General features: G+C 46.1%; 1 protein-coding gene across 2 annotated transcripts in view; it reads right to left on the bottom strand.

Annotated features, from left to right (window-relative positions):
* Nucleotides 1–3: 3 nt before the first annotated feature.
* The window catches only part of Ippk (inositol-pentakisphosphate 2-kinase), a 44,474-nt gene continuing 24,713 nt past the window's right edge, over nucleotides 4–19,764 (bottom strand). For both annotated transcript variants that reach the window (XM_005066315.4, XM_040755953.1), the window contains exons 9-13: nucleotides 18,227–18,500; nucleotides 16,237–16,387; nucleotides 15,407–15,509; nucleotides 6,404–6,483; nucleotides 4–1,552 (exon numbers count right to left, since the gene is read on the bottom strand). In XM_005066315.4, the coding sequence (XP_005066372.1) occupies nucleotides 1,327–1,552; nucleotides 6,404–6,483; nucleotides 15,407–15,509; nucleotides 16,237–16,387; nucleotides 18,227–18,500 (834 nt within the window). In that variant the 3' untranslated portion in view covers nucleotides 4–1,326. The remainder of the gene's footprint in view (nucleotides 1,553–6,403; nucleotides 6,484–15,406; nucleotides 15,510–16,236; nucleotides 16,388–18,226; nucleotides 18,501–19,764) is intronic.

Raw genomic sequence — 19,764 nt, 5'->3', positions numbered from 1 at the left:
AGATCCAAATGTACAAGTATCTTTTACCTGAGTGTTCAAAATAGTTAAATATTAGGGCAGAATTTAACAAATTCTATAGGAGGTTGCTTGATTCAAACAAGTATAATTCTCAAATTATCACAAAATTTCCCACAAAAGTTTACAATCAGCAAAATATTTTCTTCATTTTTCATGTAGCATTTTCATACAGTTCCATGGTTTTTACTATGTTACAATAAGCCTTCATTAGTCTCTCAAAAGGATGATATAAATAATCAGTCTGTACAGCCTACCATAGGATAAAAAATGAAGCCAAAACTCCCAATGATTTCATAGCAGCCAGGCACACTTTTGGTGACCCCAATAAGAATCCTCAAGTGCCAGCTAGGAGCCTTTATAGCCCTGATGAAAACAGCAAGGCCCTAGACCCAACACGTCCCAGAGCTAACCCCGGGGATGAATGTGGCTCAGAAGGAAGGGAACCTTGTTCCTCAACCATCCGACATACCAGAGTGCCAGGAAAACTCCAGGCTGTCAGGCACACCCACCCAGCTGACCGAAGCAGCTCTGAGTTACAGCCCTGCTCCTAGCCTCAGCAGCAGCAGCAGCAATTTCAGGTAGGAAAAAAAACGCCTCAGGTCCCCCTAGAGTTAAAATCATTAAAGAAGAACTTAAAAAAAAAAACAAACAAACAAAAAATAGCAAGGCTCATGCGAGTGAGTGGTGTCCATCCTGACCTGAGTCTTGTGTTCCCTGCTGCTGCCCCTTTAAAGCCATGGGCTTCAGTACCTCCACAGGGACCTGAGGCTAGACCACTCAGAACCAATGTCCACACTAACCCTGACCGCTCTGCAGCAGGGACCCACCCAACACCTGTGTTGATGTGTGACTTGCATTGAAAAAGTGACCAGTTTACAGCTGAGAAAGTTCCAGTAGTATCCATGTTTTCTTGAAAATCCACACTGTAAGATACTCGTGACAATTCAAGTTCTCTATGTCAAGAGTCTGGTAGGAGGAGATCCAAACCTTGGGTCTTAATAATAAGGCTTTTGCATTAGAGAATTAGACGTGAGTTCTGCTTGGAAGAACTACCCGGGATGTTTTCCTGGGTCTTAACGGACACTTCCACTCTAGAAAACAGATGGCTTGCTGGGACACAGCACTCACGTCCTACATTCCTTGTCCTAGAAGATTCTAGTGCTCTTCAGTTCCTTGTCTCTGAGAGGCAGTCTAACCTCAGCAGGGGTTAAAAGCAAAAACATTCACAGCCAAGTCACCCAACACAACTGAAAATAGCTCTGTCATTCAACATTCACATTCAAGTTTCAAAGACACCGCAGGGGAAAGTTAGACCTTGTGGAGAACTAATGTGCAATCTTCACGTTCCTTGAACCGAGTCGCCCTGACAGTGTCGTCTTTGGCATGCACAGTCTTTGAGTAATAGTTGACTATTTTGCTGTCTAGTTTATACTGATGAGGAATGCTCTCGTAGGGCTTGAGGTCCAGGTCCAGTACAGACACAGAGAAGGTCAGCCGGGACCTTGATGAAGGGATAACAGGTCTCTGGTCAGAGCTGCAAGTAACAAAAGAATTTCAGGTTATACAGACCCTCAGATGCACCCATCCCGGCTCTCAGAGCACCCATTCTGTGTCTGTGTGCATTTTCTGTCTGTGCCAGCTTCACACACTAGCACAGGTAAGTGACTGCGAGGCCACAGGCCAGCACACTGTCTGGGAAGGGTTAACAGAACACAAGGTGGAAAAGCCATTATGTGGAATGCGTGACTGATATTCCCCATGCTCTAGTGGTATTAAGAATGCTGGAAAAATCACTTTATTGTGAGCCAAGTATTACAAAACCTAAGAAAAAGTAAAAAGTAGATGAGGCTGTACGGCAGCCAGATGGATGACTGCTGAGAACAGACCCTCTTTATGCGCTTTTCCATAGCTGCTGAGAACCAGGTCCTTCGTGCTTTTCACATTTGCAGAGCAAGCTGGCTTTGTGTTCGCTCTCAAGTCACATCATCAGTGCTTTTTGTCTCTTGGGGCCTCTGGGTTTTATAAACATCAGAAAGTCATGTGCTTCTAACAATATGAACATTGCCTTGAAAACCTTTTCAGACTAACTTCAAATCTGATACTGAGGTTGCAGTGTGTCCAAGTGTTCTGAAAACACAGTACTATTGCCTGAATGGCATCTAATCCCAGGCTGGTACAAGAGAAATGTTAGGGAGTTCCGGTTCCTCCATGCTCAATACTCTTGTGGATTTAGAAATCATTAAAAGGCCGGGCGTTGGTGGCGCACGCCTTTAATCCCAGCACTCGGGAGGCAGAGGCAGGCAGATCTCTGTGAGTTCAAGGCCAGCCTGGTCTTCAGAGCGAGTGCCAGGACAGCCTCCAAAGCCACAGAGAAACCCTGTCTCGAAAAAAACCAAAAAAAAAAAAAAATCATTAAAAACAAGACAGACAAAATTCCAGTTCAAAAACCTCCTGAGTTGGAAGGACACGCACACAGTCATGCATGGCCTGTTCTAAAGTACACTAGGACACGCACACAGTCATGCATGGCCTGTTCTAAAGTACACTAGGACACGCACACAGTCATGCATGGCCTGTTCTAAAGTACACTAGGACACGCACACAGTCATGCATGGCCTGTTCTAAAGTACACTAGGACACGCACACAGTCATGCATGGCCTGTTCTAAAGTACACTAGGACACGCACACAGTCATGCATGGCCTGTTCTAAAGTACACTAGGACACGCACACACAGTCATGCATGGCCTGTTCTAAAGTACACTAGGACACGCACACACAGTCATGCATGGCCTGTTCTAAAGTACACTAGGACACGCACACAGTCATGCATGGCCTGTTCTAAAGTACACTAGGACACGCACACAGTCATGCATGGCCTGTTCTAAAGTACACTAGGACACGCACACAGTCATGCATGGCCTGTTCTAAAGTACACTAGGACACGCACACAGTCATGCATGGCCTGTTCTAAAGTACACTAGGACACGCACACAGTCATGCATGGCCTGTTCTAAAGTACACTAGGACACGCACACAGTCATGCATGGCCTGTTCTAAAGTACACTAGGACACGCACACAGTCATGCATGGCCTGTTCTAAAGTACACTAGGACACGCACACACAGTCATGCATGGCCTGTTCTAAAGTACACTAGGACACGCACACAGTCATGCATGGCCTGTTCTAAAGTACACTAGGACACGCACACAGTCATGCATGGCCTGTTCTAAAGTACACTAGGACACGCACACAGTCATGCATGGCCTGTTCTAAAGTACACTAGGACACGCACACACAGTCATGCATGGCCTGTTCTAAAGTACACTAGGACACACACACACAGTCATGCATGGCCTGTTCTAAAGTACACTAGGACACACACACACAGTCATGCATGGCCTGTTCTAAAGTACACTAGGACACACACACACAGTCATGCATGGCCTGTTCTAAAGTACACTAGGGCTTTGATTCTCATTTGTTGCTCTAGATTCCTGTTTATAAGAAAAATTGATTTGGAGTCTGTCACAGGTCTGACAGGTGACCACAAGCTTCAGGACAGACAAAAGCACAGGCCAGTACACCAGCCTCTTACCCCTGAAAAGCTTGTCTCCTTCAGACCATATGGCTAAAGACACAGCACAAGTCAGGGCACAGTTATCCCTCCTGCCATTACCACATACATATCCCTGTGGTAGCCCTGGAAACTGGTACTGGAATGATCTGGGGGCTGCAGAGCTGCTGTCTTCACCTTGAGAGCTGTTTGTAATAGACATGGCAGGATTTAGGGACAAGTAGCAATAAGAACTTTCCTGGTAGTTCCAAACCCTTCAAAGGCCTGCAGCAAAAGGAAGAAACTCAAGAACTCAATTCTGATAGAAACAAATGGCAGCCACACAGGCTTGTGGACTGTACATTAGAATTCAGGGATATATAAGTTCAGCCTTGGGTTTACTTTGTATTTTGGGATGAACCAGTCCTAATGTCTCTGGTTTTCCTGCGTGTTTTCCCGAGCTTGGTATAATCTGGCAAGCACAGCTCCACCTCCCTCAAAGAAGGCTGATGCCTGTGTGCAATCCCCAAGGAAAAATTGGGGGTGGGGCATGCTTCTCTAGTCACAAATATCCTCTGCAGCTTCTTCCACAGGCAGACAAGTAGATCAGTAGGGGTGCCCTAGAGTGTCCTGTCCATCGCCCTAGCTCCTTTGATCTTGCTTCAAGGTGGATCTGGACCACCAACTTTGAGCCTCCTGATACATAGGCCCTATTATCTGGCCTTGAGACCTTAACAGGTAAGGCAACCTCATAGGGCAGTGCCCATTCTTCCTCTTCAGAATCCTCTGCAAAAATAAATCAGAATTTCTGAGTCTGTCATCTCTCTTCAAATTGACCACCAAATTCTTGATTTCCCCAAAATAGGTTCGAGGAAAGAATGATAAACGGCAAAACTTTTCAAACTTTCAAAAGTTCTAAACACTTCACATTAGAAACACTTAAGAATGGAAATGGTTTGTTACCTACTTTTCTTTTCTCCTTACTTTATTACCTTGGACCTTTAAATAAAATTCATTTTTAACAGTGAATTATTGTAACAGGAAATAAACTACCAAGCCTGACAGTGCAGGATGAAATATTAAGAGATTAAACATTAATACAAAATTGTAAATTTCATGAGCAAATGGTTGTATAACCCAACCACATCATTATTTGTACAGTTTTCAGATTTCTAAATCAAACTAATCTGCAAGACCACATTTTCTAGCCTCTAACGATTTCACCACCAATGAGAATTTGAGAAGGAGACTCAAATCTGCAGTAAGCGTCTCTTGATCATTATCTCCTTGCCAACTTAAAAAGGCAAAAGAGAGACGCTGGTCAGAGCGAGCCAACTACATGCCTCTGAGGGTCTATTTCCAAGGCATGATGGTATTTCAGTTTTGTTTTAAGCATAAAAGTGAGACAATCTTCCTGTCTCTGGAAAGGGGAGCAGATGTGGTACTTGGTGGCTGGGCATGGGGATCCTGTGCCTCCAGCCATCTGAACACACATCCCTCTGGCCCCACAGCAAACATTGACCTCTACTGGGCAGTCCATCAAAGACCCCAGCTTTTAGCTTTCCTCAAAGGACACAAATGTGCACCACACAGACAGGCACGTGTCCTCACTTCCCAGCTGTTAACCTTTGCACCAGCCTCCATCTCAGCGCCCTGCACTCCAGCACCTTTCCAGCCCCAACTGCACCCTTGCCCAGGCTGGGTAGACAGAAGCAGGAAACAGTACCCTTGGGAGCGGCTCTCATCCAGCACAGAACCTGAGTCCACTCACGGGCTGGCTCCTCACAGCTAAGCTAAACAGAGTCAACTGCCTTCACCAGGCATGCCCTATAAATGTTCCTCAGCATGCTGTACCAGAAAATAGACAGTGCTGTGCCTCTCACAGAACCTGACTGGAGACCATGAAGCTCAAAAACATCAGAAAGATGTGTGGTCACCCTCACCCAGGAACAGGTCAGATGTGGAGGATGCCAGAAAAGCCTGTGTGGAGTTTGGCACAAGTTCCTACTGTGAGATGATGAGGTTCAGCCTGAGTCACTAAAAGCTAGGGGAGGTGACTACAACTAGCCAAACATCTGGGGAGAGTGATGGCAAACAGACTGGTTATTCGGAAGAGGAGGGAGGATAACAATACACTGTTTGGGATATTTAAAAGTGACAGTAATAAGCTGCACAGAGGTAGTCCAAGCCTTTTTGATTTTTTGTTTTTGTTTTGTCTTGTTTTTCTCTGTAGCCTTGGAGCCTGTCCTGGAACTTGCTCTGTAGAGCAGGCTGACCTTGAACTCATAGAGTGAGTACTCTATGAGATCCACCTGCTTCCACCTCCCGAATGCTGGGATTAAAGGTATGCAGCACCACCCCCTAGCAAGTGTAGCTTAGTTGGTAGAGGTTTTTTCCTTTTTTTTTCCCCCCTGGAGCTGAGAACTGAACCCAGAGTCTTGTGCTTGCTCGACAAGTGCTCTACCACTGAGCCAGATCCCCAACCCCTTGGAGCACACCTTTAACTCCAGCACTCAGGAGCCTGAGGCAGGTGCAAGGTGGATCTCTGTGAGTTCCAGGACAGCCAGGGCTACACAGAGAAACCCTGTCTTGAACATACATACATACACCACACACAAGTTCCCATCCTATAAAAAAAAAAAAGAGGGGGGATGGGAGGAGGAGGAGGAGGAGAAGAGGGGGAGGAGGCAGAGGCAGCCCTGTGAGAGCAAGTCTAACAAAGACATAGCAGCCCTATCAGGTAGAGTTTCTGCATAAAGGAGCCTATGTTTGCCATCCTTATTTCACAAAACTATTAGACCAAGATAGGTGTCATGCAATGGTACCTACCTTGTGCCCTGTAAATAAGGGGAGAGTGCGATCATGATGGAACAGTCCTTGGCGGTCATGGCTACTCGGTACTGCTGCACCTGTGAGGAGAGAAAGGGTAGCTCCAAGTCACACAGCTTCTCCGCCAAATAGAGACAATATTTCCTTGACAAAACCTGAGAGTAAAATTAGGAGAATGGCTGCCATACAGTGAGAAAGTAGTCCCTGTGACAATACACAAACCAGCCCCTACCCTATCCATTTCCCTCTCATTGCAAGCACATGGACCCCAACTAGTTCCCTGAGATTTGTGACTTGCCACCAGCAAGTTAACCACAGTCTGTTTTGGGGAAAGGAGGGAAGCAGAAAGTTGCCTCAGATTCTCAGTATGACTACTCTGAGTATTCAGCAGTTATCACTGCATACTCTGTAGAAGATGCACGCAGGATATTTGGGGGAATGGTGATTATATCAATAGTACACACATTCTAGGTCTGTGTGTATTATATTTACTCCATCCTCAGCTGGCACTGAGGTATCCCACCTTATAAAGAGAAAACTGAAGACACAGAACTGTCAGGTTATGGCAAGACTGGACCCAAGCACAGGTGCATGCCTCTGAACCAAGCTCTTCCACAGCACAAGACAAAGAAATTCAGCTCTTCATCATGAACCGGCACAGTGCCTACCAGAAACCACAGCACCAGTACTACACGTGTAACAGGTACAAAGAGAGACCAAAGACAGGGTGTCCAGAGTGGTCACCTCTGCAGCACACAATTTGAGGCAGTTTTTAATCCCTTTTGTTCTCTGGGCTTTGGTAGATCTTTTAAGTATTTTAGATTAAACAGCTCTACTTTTATAAAAATTAACTAGTTATACAAAAGGAACTGGTCTCACTGGCCCCGAGATCCGACAGACAGTATTCTCTTTTCTCTCTCTGAACCATTCCTTTTGATTTCATGGAAGCAGGTGGCATTGCTATGGAAAACCTCAGGTTGCACGTCCCTGAGGCAGGGAGGAGAGGAAGGAACAGCAGATCACACACCAGGCCTGCTGGCTGTTCTGAGCCTGAAGACCCTGGAGGCAAGACACACCCAGCTCCTATCCACACACCCTCCAATTAGCAAAGAAATTCACTATTTCATGGTACATTACCAGAAGCCCAGTCAAAAAGTATGCTGGGTGGTTTTGTATGTCAACTTGACACAAGCTACACATCAGAGGAAGGAGCCTCAGCTAAGGAAAGGCCTCCTTGAGATCCAGCTATAAGGCATTTTCTCATTTAGCAATCAATAGAGGAGGGCCCAGCTCACGGTTGTTGGAGCCATCCCTGGGCTGCTGGTTCTGGCTGTATAAGAAAGCAGGCTGAGCAAGCCATGGGGAACAAGCCAGTAAGCAGCATTCCTCCATAGCCTCATGGCCTCTGCATCACTCCTGCCTCCAGGTTCCTGCCCCGTGTGAGTTCCTGTCCTGACTTCCTTCAGTGACAACATCAATGCTGGAGTGTAAGCCAAACATACCCTTTCCTCCCCAGCTTGCCTTTGGGCATGGTGTTTCACTGCAATAGTGGAAACCCTAACTAAGACAAAGAGAAATAGCTAAATATAAAATTCCCTGGAGGCAGGCCAGTCTAACCAAGGTACAAAAAAAGAAAAGAAAAGAAAAAGTCATTCGAGACAATTTTAAAACCTAAGCAACTATCAAGAACTTTACATGATACAGTCCTAATCCAAAAGCTAAAGATGACAAGTGAGAACCTAGAAGAAAATATGACCAATCTAACTATCAACATGGGGAATGTATAAGTCCGAGCCAGCTGTGTGGTGTACACCTACAATCCCAGCATTTGGGAGAGTCAGAAGGGTCAGGTGTTCAAATCACCCTCTGCAACAACAGTGAATTTGAGGCCAGGCTGGACTCCATATACATTTTATTATTATGTGTGGGGCTGCTTTGTCTGCATACTACAGTGCCTGAAGAGGCCATAAGAGAGTATTGAATCCCCTGGATGTGAAGTTACAGATGGTTGGGTGCTGGGAGTTGAACCAGGGTCCTCTCCAAGAGTACCTAGTGCTCTTTAACTGCTGAGCCGTCTCTAGAACCCTGACATATAAATATTAAACGTTTTCATATATAACATATATATCCTATATATGAGAAGGTATTATTACAAATCAAAGAAATACAAATTGTAACAATATTCTTCAGTACAGAGAACGGATGTGTGTGTACCTCAGACACACACCAAGGAGTGAGATTTTCGTTTAGAGTGTGGTTTGAATGGGTTATTGAGCTAATTCAGTGGCAACAACCAAATGGAAAAGCTCGATGACATATCAGAAATCTCTGCTTGGAAGCACTGCTAACAAGACAGGGGCAGCAGGCATTTGGGTGTTTCCTCCCAAAAAAGGTCAGCCTTCAGTGCTGACAGGACAGGAAACACAGGAACCCTCTCTTAGTATGCAAACTGCCTCTCCCTTCAGACTCACCCTGTGCCTAAGCTGGCAGGCCATACAGGAACTGCAGCTGTACTTCAAAAAGAACAGTCCCAAAACTGTGTCAAAATGACACCAGCCTACCAGCCCTCTTGGCAGAGAGAAACGTAAAATTCTCTCTGGAAAAAGACAATGCTAAGCAGCAAGTAATTTCTGAAATAATTGCACCAATACGATTTCTGACACACACGTGAAAATATGCAGGCACAAGACACGATGACATGAATAAAAGCCAACAACAAAAGCACAGAAGGGATGTGAGAACCTATACTTCCCCTTCACTTTTGCCAAGAAATGGAAACTGCTCTTAAAAAATAATGACTGCTTTGTTTGTTCTGTAAAAAGAGCTAAAACTGAAAAACAGCTCCATCGTAGTGGACACGGGGTCCACAAAGAAACGCGAGCTGTCGAGGTCCCAGACACACATGCTGCTCCACTGCAAGAATCAGACCAAACAGAACTTCTGAGGAGCACTGGAAGCCATAAAATGAGCCATTTAAATATTTTAGAAAAACAACAGTAAGCAGTCATCAGATTAACTACAGAGATGTGGAACTGAACAGGCGTAATGACTGCAAGGGCAGCAGAACTGATCCCAGCAGCCTCTTAGTAAGCCAGGAGCCAGTGACCAGGGCTCTAGCATATCCTCCATGGTGTCCCCGTGCAGCAGTGATCCCCACATTTTGTTCTGTGAGAAGTGGAACACTAATCACCCACAAAGATATGAGCTGGACAAAGAAAGCTAGCAACTTAGGGGTTCAGACCAAAGAAGAGAAGAAATGGAGAGAAGGAAAAGCTACTGAGAATCATGAGAAGGTTCAAAGAAAATGCCCAAAACGTAGCATGGAAAGAGCCGCACAATAGAGAGCAGGGGGCTAACATGTATGCAACTAATCTAGAAGAGAGACAAGCAAGCTATCAAAGTCAGGGCCAAAGCTTTTCCTGAACTGAAGACATCAAACGTTAGGAATAAAGCCTAATGGGTTGAGACCGCAGGTGGCAGGTCCCTGGTCCTGCAGCAGGTGATAGAAGGTGAGTGGATGGGAAACAGAGACCTGTAGATGTGACTCATACTGAAAGTTTTATTGGGGGAAGATAAGAAAATATGGGAAGGAAAGAAAAAAGAGCTAAAGACACACAGAGAGACAGGGCAGGAGAGAAGGGGCGGGGCACAGAGGAAGGGGGAGGGGGTGGGAGTGAGTGAACTTTTTCTTTTAAAGAGCCAGGATATAGATACCTGCCTTGAGCAGGTCAGTGAGAGGCGGGGCCAGGTTTCCCTGGATTACAACATCAAGCCCTAGAGATCCCAGAGTGTCTCCAGTAAGTAGTATCAGTTATGCCATTAAACAAAACTAAGATGCACTGACAAGCAAGCCTATTTTAAGGAGCTTGGCGGTGGTGGCGCACGCCTTTAATCTCAGCACTAGGGAGGCAGGTGGATCTCTGTGAGTTAAGGCCAGCCTGGTATTCAAAGAGAGTTCCAGGACAATCTCCAAAGCAAGAGGGAAACTCTGCCTCAAAAACAAACAAAAACAAAAACAAAAAAGATGTTTTAGGGTGTGGTGATTATGTCTCTAATCCCAGCACTAGGGAGGCTGAGGCAAGAAGACCAGGAGTTTGAGGCCAACGTGAGCAACATGAGGCCCTTTCTCATATTGTAAGTCTAAGTAATAGAGATAGCATCAGGATAGATTTTTCTTTTATAAATATAGTGTGTGTGTGTGTGTGTGTGTGCGCGCGCACGCGCACATGTGCAAGTGCTCTCAGAGACAAAAAGACAGGTCCACAGGAGCTGGGTTACATATAGTGTGTGTGTGTGTGTGTGTGTGTGTGTGTGTGTGTGTGTGTGTGTGTGTGTGTGTGCGTGCGCAAGTGCTCTCAGAGACAAAAAGAAACAGGTCCGCAGGAGCTGGGTTACATACAGGGGTTGTGAGCACCCATTCTTCCTGAAGTAGATGCTGGAAACTGAACCTAAGGTCTTCTCCAAGGGAAAGCAAGGGCTCTTCACCAATGGCACATCTCTCCAGCTCCTATATACTTACCAACATTTGTTTTTAAAAACCAATTACATGGCTCAGCAATTAAGAACACTACTCTTGCAAAGGATCCAAGTTTGTTTCTCAGGACCCACATCAGGCAGCTCACAAACACCTCAGCTACAGGAAGTCTGGTACCCTGTGGCCTCTATGGGTACCTGTACACACATGGATGCTGTACATGTTCATAAAATTAATATTTTATGTCTCTTTATTCAAAGACAGAGAATACACGAAAAGATGGAAAAGGCATGATACAAATATTGCACATAAGGATCTAGAAGTGCCAGGCACATGCCTTTAATCCCGACACTCAAGAAGCAGATCTCTATCAGTTCAAGGCCAGCATGGTCTACAGAGTGAGTTCCAGGACAACTAGGGCTACACAGAGTAACTCTGTCTCAAAAACACCAAAAACAAAGAATCCAGAGAAGTTCTACTATGACAGAAAAAGGAAATTTAAAGGTAAGAAGTATATCCAAAGATAAAAAGTCACTTGGAATGATAAATGACAATTGAAAGTATTTAATTCTAATGCTGAGGCACCTAAAAATATAGCCTCACAGAGTAAACTAGGAAAATCCTATGTCCACCCATTCGCAGATCACTGCAAAGCCCTGAAAACCAGGGCTAGCTAGAGAAAACACACAAGACACACGAGAACATCACAGCATGACTCCATATGAGAAGTACAAAGAGAACAAAGCACTCCGGGAGTGCAGCCAGAGAAACTGCAAACGAGATCTTAGCCGAAGACTGAGAAGCAATTCCAACGAGCTCTGGTTGGCTTCTGTTCATTGGGCTACACATTTCTTCTGAATACTCTTCTGTGTTATTTTTTTCATGATCCAAACAGCTAATAAAGTAAAAGCTCAAAAAGTTAAAATGAAAATGTTCAAATACTAGTAATGCCTGTCTTTGTGAACATATGGCACTGAAATCTACTAAACAAAAACTCATTTATAAAACATCTCATTAAGGTGCTTATGTGCAGGAAGTGAAAGTAAAACAATGTCAACATCAACAGTTGACATTTTTCAAAATAAAGTTTAATTTAAATAGAATTATATTGTTTTCCCCTCCCCTCCTTCAAACCTCTCCCAAGCCCCCCTCACAATGATAGCCTCTTTTTTGTTGATTATTTTTACATGCCTATGTATGCACAAATATGCATAAATACAACCTTCTGAGTCCATTTTTAGTTGTTTGTGTGTATGTGATGTAAGAGCTGACAACTCTGGGTTAACAGGACAACCAATAAGGGTCTAACTCTTCTCCCATCAGATATTAGCTGCCTTTGTCTAGGAGGGGACACTGCAAACATCTTTCTCCATTCCACTTCAACTGCCTATTGACATTGCCAGTACTGCAGTGGATTTTTTATGCAGCTATTCCTAGGAGAGACTGTTTCACAGGAGACTTCCTCATGCTCTGGCTCTTACAGTCTTTCTGCCAGCTTCCCAGGGGCAGTGAGGTCACAACCTAGAAAAGCATCCACAACTGCCACTTGTTACATTCTAAAATCTTGCCCTTATGCCCACTGACAACTGTAGCTACCCACTCCCATCAAAGACTTTCTTTACAGCAAATGGAGACCACCACAGAAAACACAACTAGACATGATACGGAGATCAGCAAATCTTGGGGAACCCAGCCCCAGTGGATACATCTACACAGCATAGTTCCTGCATCTCTGACTCAACATCACTTTTAACACTAACAAACTAAAACTACCACCCTGAAAGCAAGGAAGACCACAGTGAAGAGGCCACAAGAGGATGGAGGACTTTCAAGGGCTCTCCTCCAAAACAACCACACCCTGTTGAGACTGACTTTAAACACATGTTGGCTTACAGACGATAGCAAGAATGCCAAACTCAATCCCTCTTCACACACTCACCCACTTCACCCCTCAGAAAAGACTAATAATTAGGAGGCTAGGTGTATGGTGCACACCTGTAATCTCAGCTACTCAAGAGATGGAGACAAGAAGATTCCAAGTTTGAAGCTAGCCCAGACAACACACAAGATATTACCATTTGGACCAAGCAACTCCACTCCTATACCACAAGAAGAAAAAAAATTGTATAGCCACATAAAAACTTGTATACAAATATTTACGACAGCACTGATTATAGAAGTGAAAATAGGAAACAACCAAAATGTCAGTCAATTGATGGGCAGGTGTCTATATTACAGTACGTGCACTTTAGTGGATTTTAAGCCATAATAGAGAATGAGGTAGTGAAATCTGAAAGTTGTTAAGTCAAAGCTGGACACAAAGGCTCACACAGTGACTGTCCTGTTTATATGCAACACTTACAGAAAAACTGAAGCTGCTCAGGACTGCAGGGGCAGAGACAATGATAGCCAAGGATCTTTTTTTTTTAACAGTGATGTGGCTGTGAGTGAAGGACAAAGGGGACTGATCTGAGTGGTGGGAAAGTCAGGCAATGATAAGGCTCCCACACATGAATAAATCTCGACAAACTGTCTAAAACAACACTAAACTGGGACTGTGAAAAATAGCTATTAACTAACTCGTAGAGTGCTTGCCTAGCATGCTGGCCATCCCCCACCCAAAGATACCCTAAAATAAAAGCAATACCAAATGGTAAGTGGACACACACTGGGAAAAATAACTATAATTAAAGTACCCCAAGCCCTGTAGCATGTGCTAGCTGGAGCCACAAACAATGGAAGAACTTTACACTTTAAATATGGATGGCGAATTGGACTCACCACCATGGAAAGAATACAAATGCTAACTTCCAAACCAGTGGAGCAAAGGACTGAAGCTACTAATAATGGAACACACAAGTCAGCACACTGATGGGGAGCTCAACCCACCCCTTCCCCACACCTGTGTCCCTCTCATTTGTATCCTGTTGATGGATATCCCTGAACTACAAGACCAGTGCTAAGTGGCTGCCGAGACAACAGGGCCTACCTAACCTGAAACATCGATAGCTGACTTCCTGGAAAGCCCACTGGCTCCACCTCCAGGTGGTGTTCAACGAAGTCAGAAGTAGGAAGGCTCAGTGTCCTGAGATGACAGCATCTGTCAGAGCACCTGGTTCAGCTAGATGAAATAAAGCAGAAGAGCTTTTGCACTGGGTTACCTGCGGCTCACTACTCCTCAGTTTCAGCTTTATGTAGCACCGTCTCCAGTTTCAACTACCTGCACCTCTATCCCTTCCTAAGAGAGAAATGGAGCAGCTGGATGTGGGAGGCTGAAGCCAAAGAAATGACCACCTAGCTCTACCCCAGCTACACAGTGAGACTCTGCCTGGAAAACAGAAAAAGAGGGAGGGGGGACATCTCAGTAGGTAAAAGCACTTGCTGCCAAACCTGACGACCCGAGTTCAACCCCAAGAACCCTCATGGTGTAAAAAACAAAACAAAAAAAAAAAAAACAGTGCTGAACTTGACCTCTACACTCTTACCATGGCACACACCCATCCACCAAATAAATTTTTAAAACGTTATTTAAAAAAGAGAAAGATGAGCGCAAGCACACAGCTCCATGTTCTAACCCAGTTTCCACCAACAATGATATCTGGAAAGCCATACTGCAGCAAAATGATGAGAAGTGAGCATGACCTTGATATAACCTGTCAGATTCTCCAAGACCATAGACACATGTGGTCTCTGCAGCCACCACCACAGGGACTCTGAACTGTCACGAAGCGCTCCCCAGGTCCATCCATGCACCAGATGGAGTGGAGTTGCAAGTGTGGCTGCACCAGTGTTTCTAACCTAGTACAGTCATGTGCTGAAAACACAGGGCTGGTTCTTTTGTAAAGTCCGAAGATGAGCATTAGTCCTCATGTCTCTGGGATAAGTATCCATGAGGGCATGTGATGGGAACATTTGATATGAAAACTAGACTATCAGCAGCCCATCTCAGAGCCAGTACCGAGATACAAGCACTATGTCTGTTCCCAACGGATTTCTTTCAGCCAGTTCTAGGAAGCTGTGTGATGGCTGTAAGACGACACTTACCGGAGTAACCTACGCTCATTCAGAGAATGAAAGGAAATGAGCCTTGTCTCCTCTAGACTGGGGAGGGCATGCTGCTGTTTCCTCCTCCCTCCAGGCACTCACAGCTGCACATAGCACTTCCCCTTTGAAGTCCCCCAGCCTAAGGAAGCTCTACCTTACACCCCAACCGCTGTGGCCTTGACTTTCTAAGACCTTAAGCCTCAGACAGATACAGCATTATCTCTTTACTGGGGAAGACAGTTGTCAGGATCACAAGGGTGGGGTCCAGGACCACCAAGCACTGGGGCCTGCCTTTGGTCTGTGACAGCCATGGAAGACAGAGCCAGGAGAAATACCACGTAGACCCTGCATTTCCATCTGCTGCCCCAGCCTCTCTGCTTCAAACCTCTGAGGTCTGGGCTGTCGCTGTTGTGGAGGGAAGGGGTAGGAAAACCCTGAGGGCTAGACCTCAAGAATGCACAGTGCTTCTCAATGCATCTACTCACCTTCCTTAATGCGAAGGCCACTGTCCCATCATCCTCAGTAGACAGATCAAGCAGCTTCTGGTAAAATACTTCATCATAAGGCCCATCTATCTGTAATGCTTTCCTGAAGAAAAAGCACCAAAACCAAATAAACAAGGTGACAAGTCCTGGAGACGTTCACTCATGAATGCATTCTGTGTCACACGGCACAGTCTAGCAAGCACATGCCTCGTGTTAAAACCCAGCTAAGCAATCTACTGCTTCCTCTCATTAAGCCTGACTCAGTACCACCTAGATCTTCAACAACCCCCAGGGTTCAGAGAGGCCAGGGCTGAGTCCTCAGCTACTCACGCACTGGCAAAAGCCAGTGAGGTACAAAGAGGATACTGCCTATCAGACACTACAGGTGTGGACCTGGAGACCCACAATGCAGGCCAGGGCCCTAGATGTGGTAGTCAGAGAAGTGCAGGATCTGCCATGCAGGTTTCTAAGAGCAACCCATGGGATAACACTGCCCTCTGCAGGCCAGGCCCTGACACAGGATTTTAGGAATGGTCACATTCCTATGTACTTTATTTCTACAAGTGTCTTAGTGAGAGGCACCCTACCCTATCTCACACACACACACACACACACACACACACACACACACACACACACACACACACACACACACACACACACACACACACACACACACACACACACACACACACACACCCTTCCTAGACAGAGTTGGTTGGTTGTATGGACCCCCTGGAGCCAGGTTCTGAGAGGTTCATTCTGTTCTGGAACTCAGGCAACATTCACCAGCCTAGCCTCATAGCTTCTCTGGCGCCAGCCAGCCTCACCTTTCCTCAGGAAACTCCTCCAGGTAGCGCTCAACCCGGTTATATAGAGGGTAGAGGCCTTCAATGTCCAGCTGGTCCAACATCTGCACCTGGAGGGTTTTGTACAGAAGACAGCCCTTCGGTAACCCCGAGTGCTCTGGAGTGTTTTTTCCTACCAAGAACATCGGGGAGAACGAGAGCAGTTCATTATCAAAACTTGAAGACCGAGGAGGGAGACCCAGGCCAGCGCGGACAGCAGAGCTCACCCTGGGCTTACCCACTGGGCAGTGAGGGCAGATGCTACACACCTCATAAAATTACAAGGCTGACTGAGCACAGCGCACCCTAAGCACCCACTGGCTCCACACACAAAAAAGATGGAGACCGTGCCTCTCCCTTTGGGCCTATGGTGTCCAAACATCTCTCCAGAATAACTCCATCCCCTGCTCTAGAAGTCACTTTTTATGTAAGCTTAAAGATAAGCATTTGCATGAAACAAGGCCCAGAACTGCAAAAGACAGATCATAGCAATATCCTCCAACCTTACACACCAACTGGAACCTTTCCAGTCAAAAACCATTAAGCCCACATCAAAAGGAACCAGGTTGCCAGGCACTGGTGGCGCGCACGCCTTTAATCCTAGCACTCAGGAGGCAGAGGCAGGCCGATCTCTGTGAGTTCGAGACCAGCCTGGTCTACAGAGTGAGTTCCAGGACAGCCTCCAAAACAATACAGAGAAACCCTGTCTCAAATAAACAAAAAAAGGACCAGGTCTGGCTGCCACAATATGAACTAAACATGCCGAGTGATGGACGGTGGTTAAGACCATTGGCAAGGTCCTGTCGTCACTGGGACAGATGAGAAAAGAAAGTTCCATCCTTCACTCGTGCTCTCTCAGAATGATGTGTACAGTGTCATCTCAGCTAAGGCCTGACATCCCCAACTATCTCTCAGAAAAGAACCAAAGACAGGGGAGGGAATAATGTGTATTCAGGCCTCCACCAAGATGTCCTCAGCCATACAACAGATGCCCCGTATGAAGACAGCAGGACACCCATGCAGTGAATGCCTACCCCAGGCATGGTAGCTAAAAGATAAAAACCTACATGTGCTGATAGATTTATGCTATTTAAGAAAAACACCAGGTTAAAAGAAAATGTGAGCATGATTTCATTGTTTCAAATATTACTAACCCATGAGTTAGGCCTGTTTGTACATCAGTGTCAGGAAGGTCTATGAGAGACGCCTCAGGTGTCTCCAGATCACCTGAGTGCCAGCAACTATCTGTGTCCTTCCAGAAATGTTTTACAGCAACACACCCAAACTATAGGTTTAGTTTCAACAATAAGGAATCATTTTCATAACAAGAACAAACCCCAAAACATTCACTTATAGTTTTAAAAAAATCATTAAAAAAACAGTTGGCATGGGGAAGCAACAAGAAGTCTAGGCCTGTGGAATTTCTGAAGGGCACATGCCACTGTCAAACTCAAAGGACTCCTACGAGTCCCACCTGACCTGACTCATGAGGCATCACAACACTTCAGTGACGGGGCTGATCCACCCCACTACTGTTTACCAGGATGTAAACCTAGAGCCAAAGAACCATAAGCCTGTCCTCACTCAGGCTCTTGGTCTCAGCCTTGTCTTATAAACAGACGAGGGGAATCTGCATCCAATGTCAAGGTGACGATCAAAAGGAAAAAGTGCAGCCGAAAGCACAGACTCACTGCAGAGGACGCACAGCATATCCAGGAAGTATTTCTAGAAATCACACAGTCCAAGTGTGTCAAGCAGCTTACAAGCCCAGCTAAAGGTGGAAAGCAAGTGTCTGCATACCTAAGCCTCATTCTGTGGAACCATGACAGAACTAGACAGCACCCCCAGAGGTGCCAGGAAGTCAGGCAGGGACACAAAGGTCACTTTGTAGGTGCCACTCTGGCTACTTATAGGGAGGAATACTCAATGCACCTGTATACCCACAACCCAACAGGGGAAGGCCAGGCCCTACCTTGGTGATGCAGGCTCCTGCTGAAAGGGCTGGCTTCACAGACCCGTGGGCCCCGGAGCCCAAGCCTCGGGGCACCTGCTCGGCCTTTGTCTGAGCTGCTCAGCAGCACCCTGGTGATAACATGCACCAGCTCCCGGATCACAGTCCTTGTGCAGTGAGGCCCACTGGCCAAGCCATTGGAAGGGAAGAAGAAGGGCTTCAGGTGGTGCGCAAGCTCCTTCAAGTCAGCCACAGGGCTCCGGGCATCACCGCAACCATAGATCAGCTTGCCATTCTTCAGGCAGGAAAAAGAAGAAAGGGAGATGGGTCACACAAGCTGACAAAAACACAGCAGGGGCAGGGCACAGACGAGGACCCCAGTGTCAGGACTGCTGCACACAGATTCCTCTGAAGAACCCTACTCTCCATGCTGGGTCACTAAGCATAAGTCAAAGGAAGAAAGGTTCAAAAGCTTCAGGCCAGCACCCTGGACTGATGCCTCAGACAATGATCTCACAGCATGTATGTCTACAGCAAATACTGAGCATAAAGCCACAGATGTCCCCAAATCACCAGTTCCTTGAGGGCCCAAGCAGTGTTGAGGGGTTAGGATAAGCCCCACGGACCCCAGAGTTGGTGGAAGCCTCAGAACCAAGTCCTGTGGTAAGAGGAGTGACCAGATCACCAACATGGAACCGTTTGTCTTAACACTGTTGACCTTCTTCACAGAACCCCAAAAAGACTTCCCAGTGCTCAAGCAAGGACACATGATGCCCACGGCTGACAATGAGGTTGTGATAAGAGACTGAGCTGTGGACAACACCAGGAGCATCTCAAGGCTCTCTGACCTACATGCCTTCATATTCAAGCCACATGGTGGGCCCTCTAGAGCTCCCTACAGACCCCTACCATTGACAACTTCTCCACATGCAGTCTGAGCAGACACAACACCATAGCATCCGTAGGCTCTTACCAAAGGAACCAAAGTTTCCCCAGAGTGGAAACACCTTCAGAAAGCAGCAGCTAAGATGACCTCTAAGACACTGACAATGAGTGGATGTGTGAAGCTAAGGTCTCAGGAGAGCAGTAACAGCCAAGAGAACAGTCTGTGTCCTTAAGAGGTAAGGGTAGTTTCTCCTCAGTAGATCCTCAGGGGCCTGTCTAGGTGCTATCCAAGAACAAACTAAGGTACTGCTCACCATGCTAGGCAGGCTGAAGAAGAGGGTGACCACAGTGGAGCCAAGTCAGTCAACTGACATCCAGAGTAGAACCATTTGTGCCCATGGTCCCTCCTCCAGGCCCAAAAGCGGCCAAAGGAGTCCTCATAGCAAGGTCTCACCCCAGCAACAAGGATCTACACTGGAGAGGCATTGTAAATGTAAAACCCAGAGATAGAGTTTACACATACAAATATGGCCATTCAAGGATCTCCTGGGGTATCCAGCAGAGCCACGACCTAGGTATCGACTCATTCTAGAATAACGTCCATGCCCCTTGAACCCAATATGGGATCACTAACCACAACCAGGCAGCTTCTCCAAGCCTGGACCATCAGAGCT

The sequence above is a fragment of the Mesocricetus auratus genome, unplaced genomic scaffold, assembly GCF_017639785.1.
Source record: "Mesocricetus auratus isolate SY011 unplaced genomic scaffold, BCM_Maur_2.0 Super-Scaffold_100013, whole genome shotgun sequence".
Taxonomy (NCBI): domain Eukaryota; kingdom Metazoa; phylum Chordata; class Mammalia; order Rodentia; family Cricetidae; genus Mesocricetus; species Mesocricetus auratus.
Note: the sequence above shows the minus strand (reverse complement) of the source record. Positions and strands in the feature narration are given on the sequence as shown.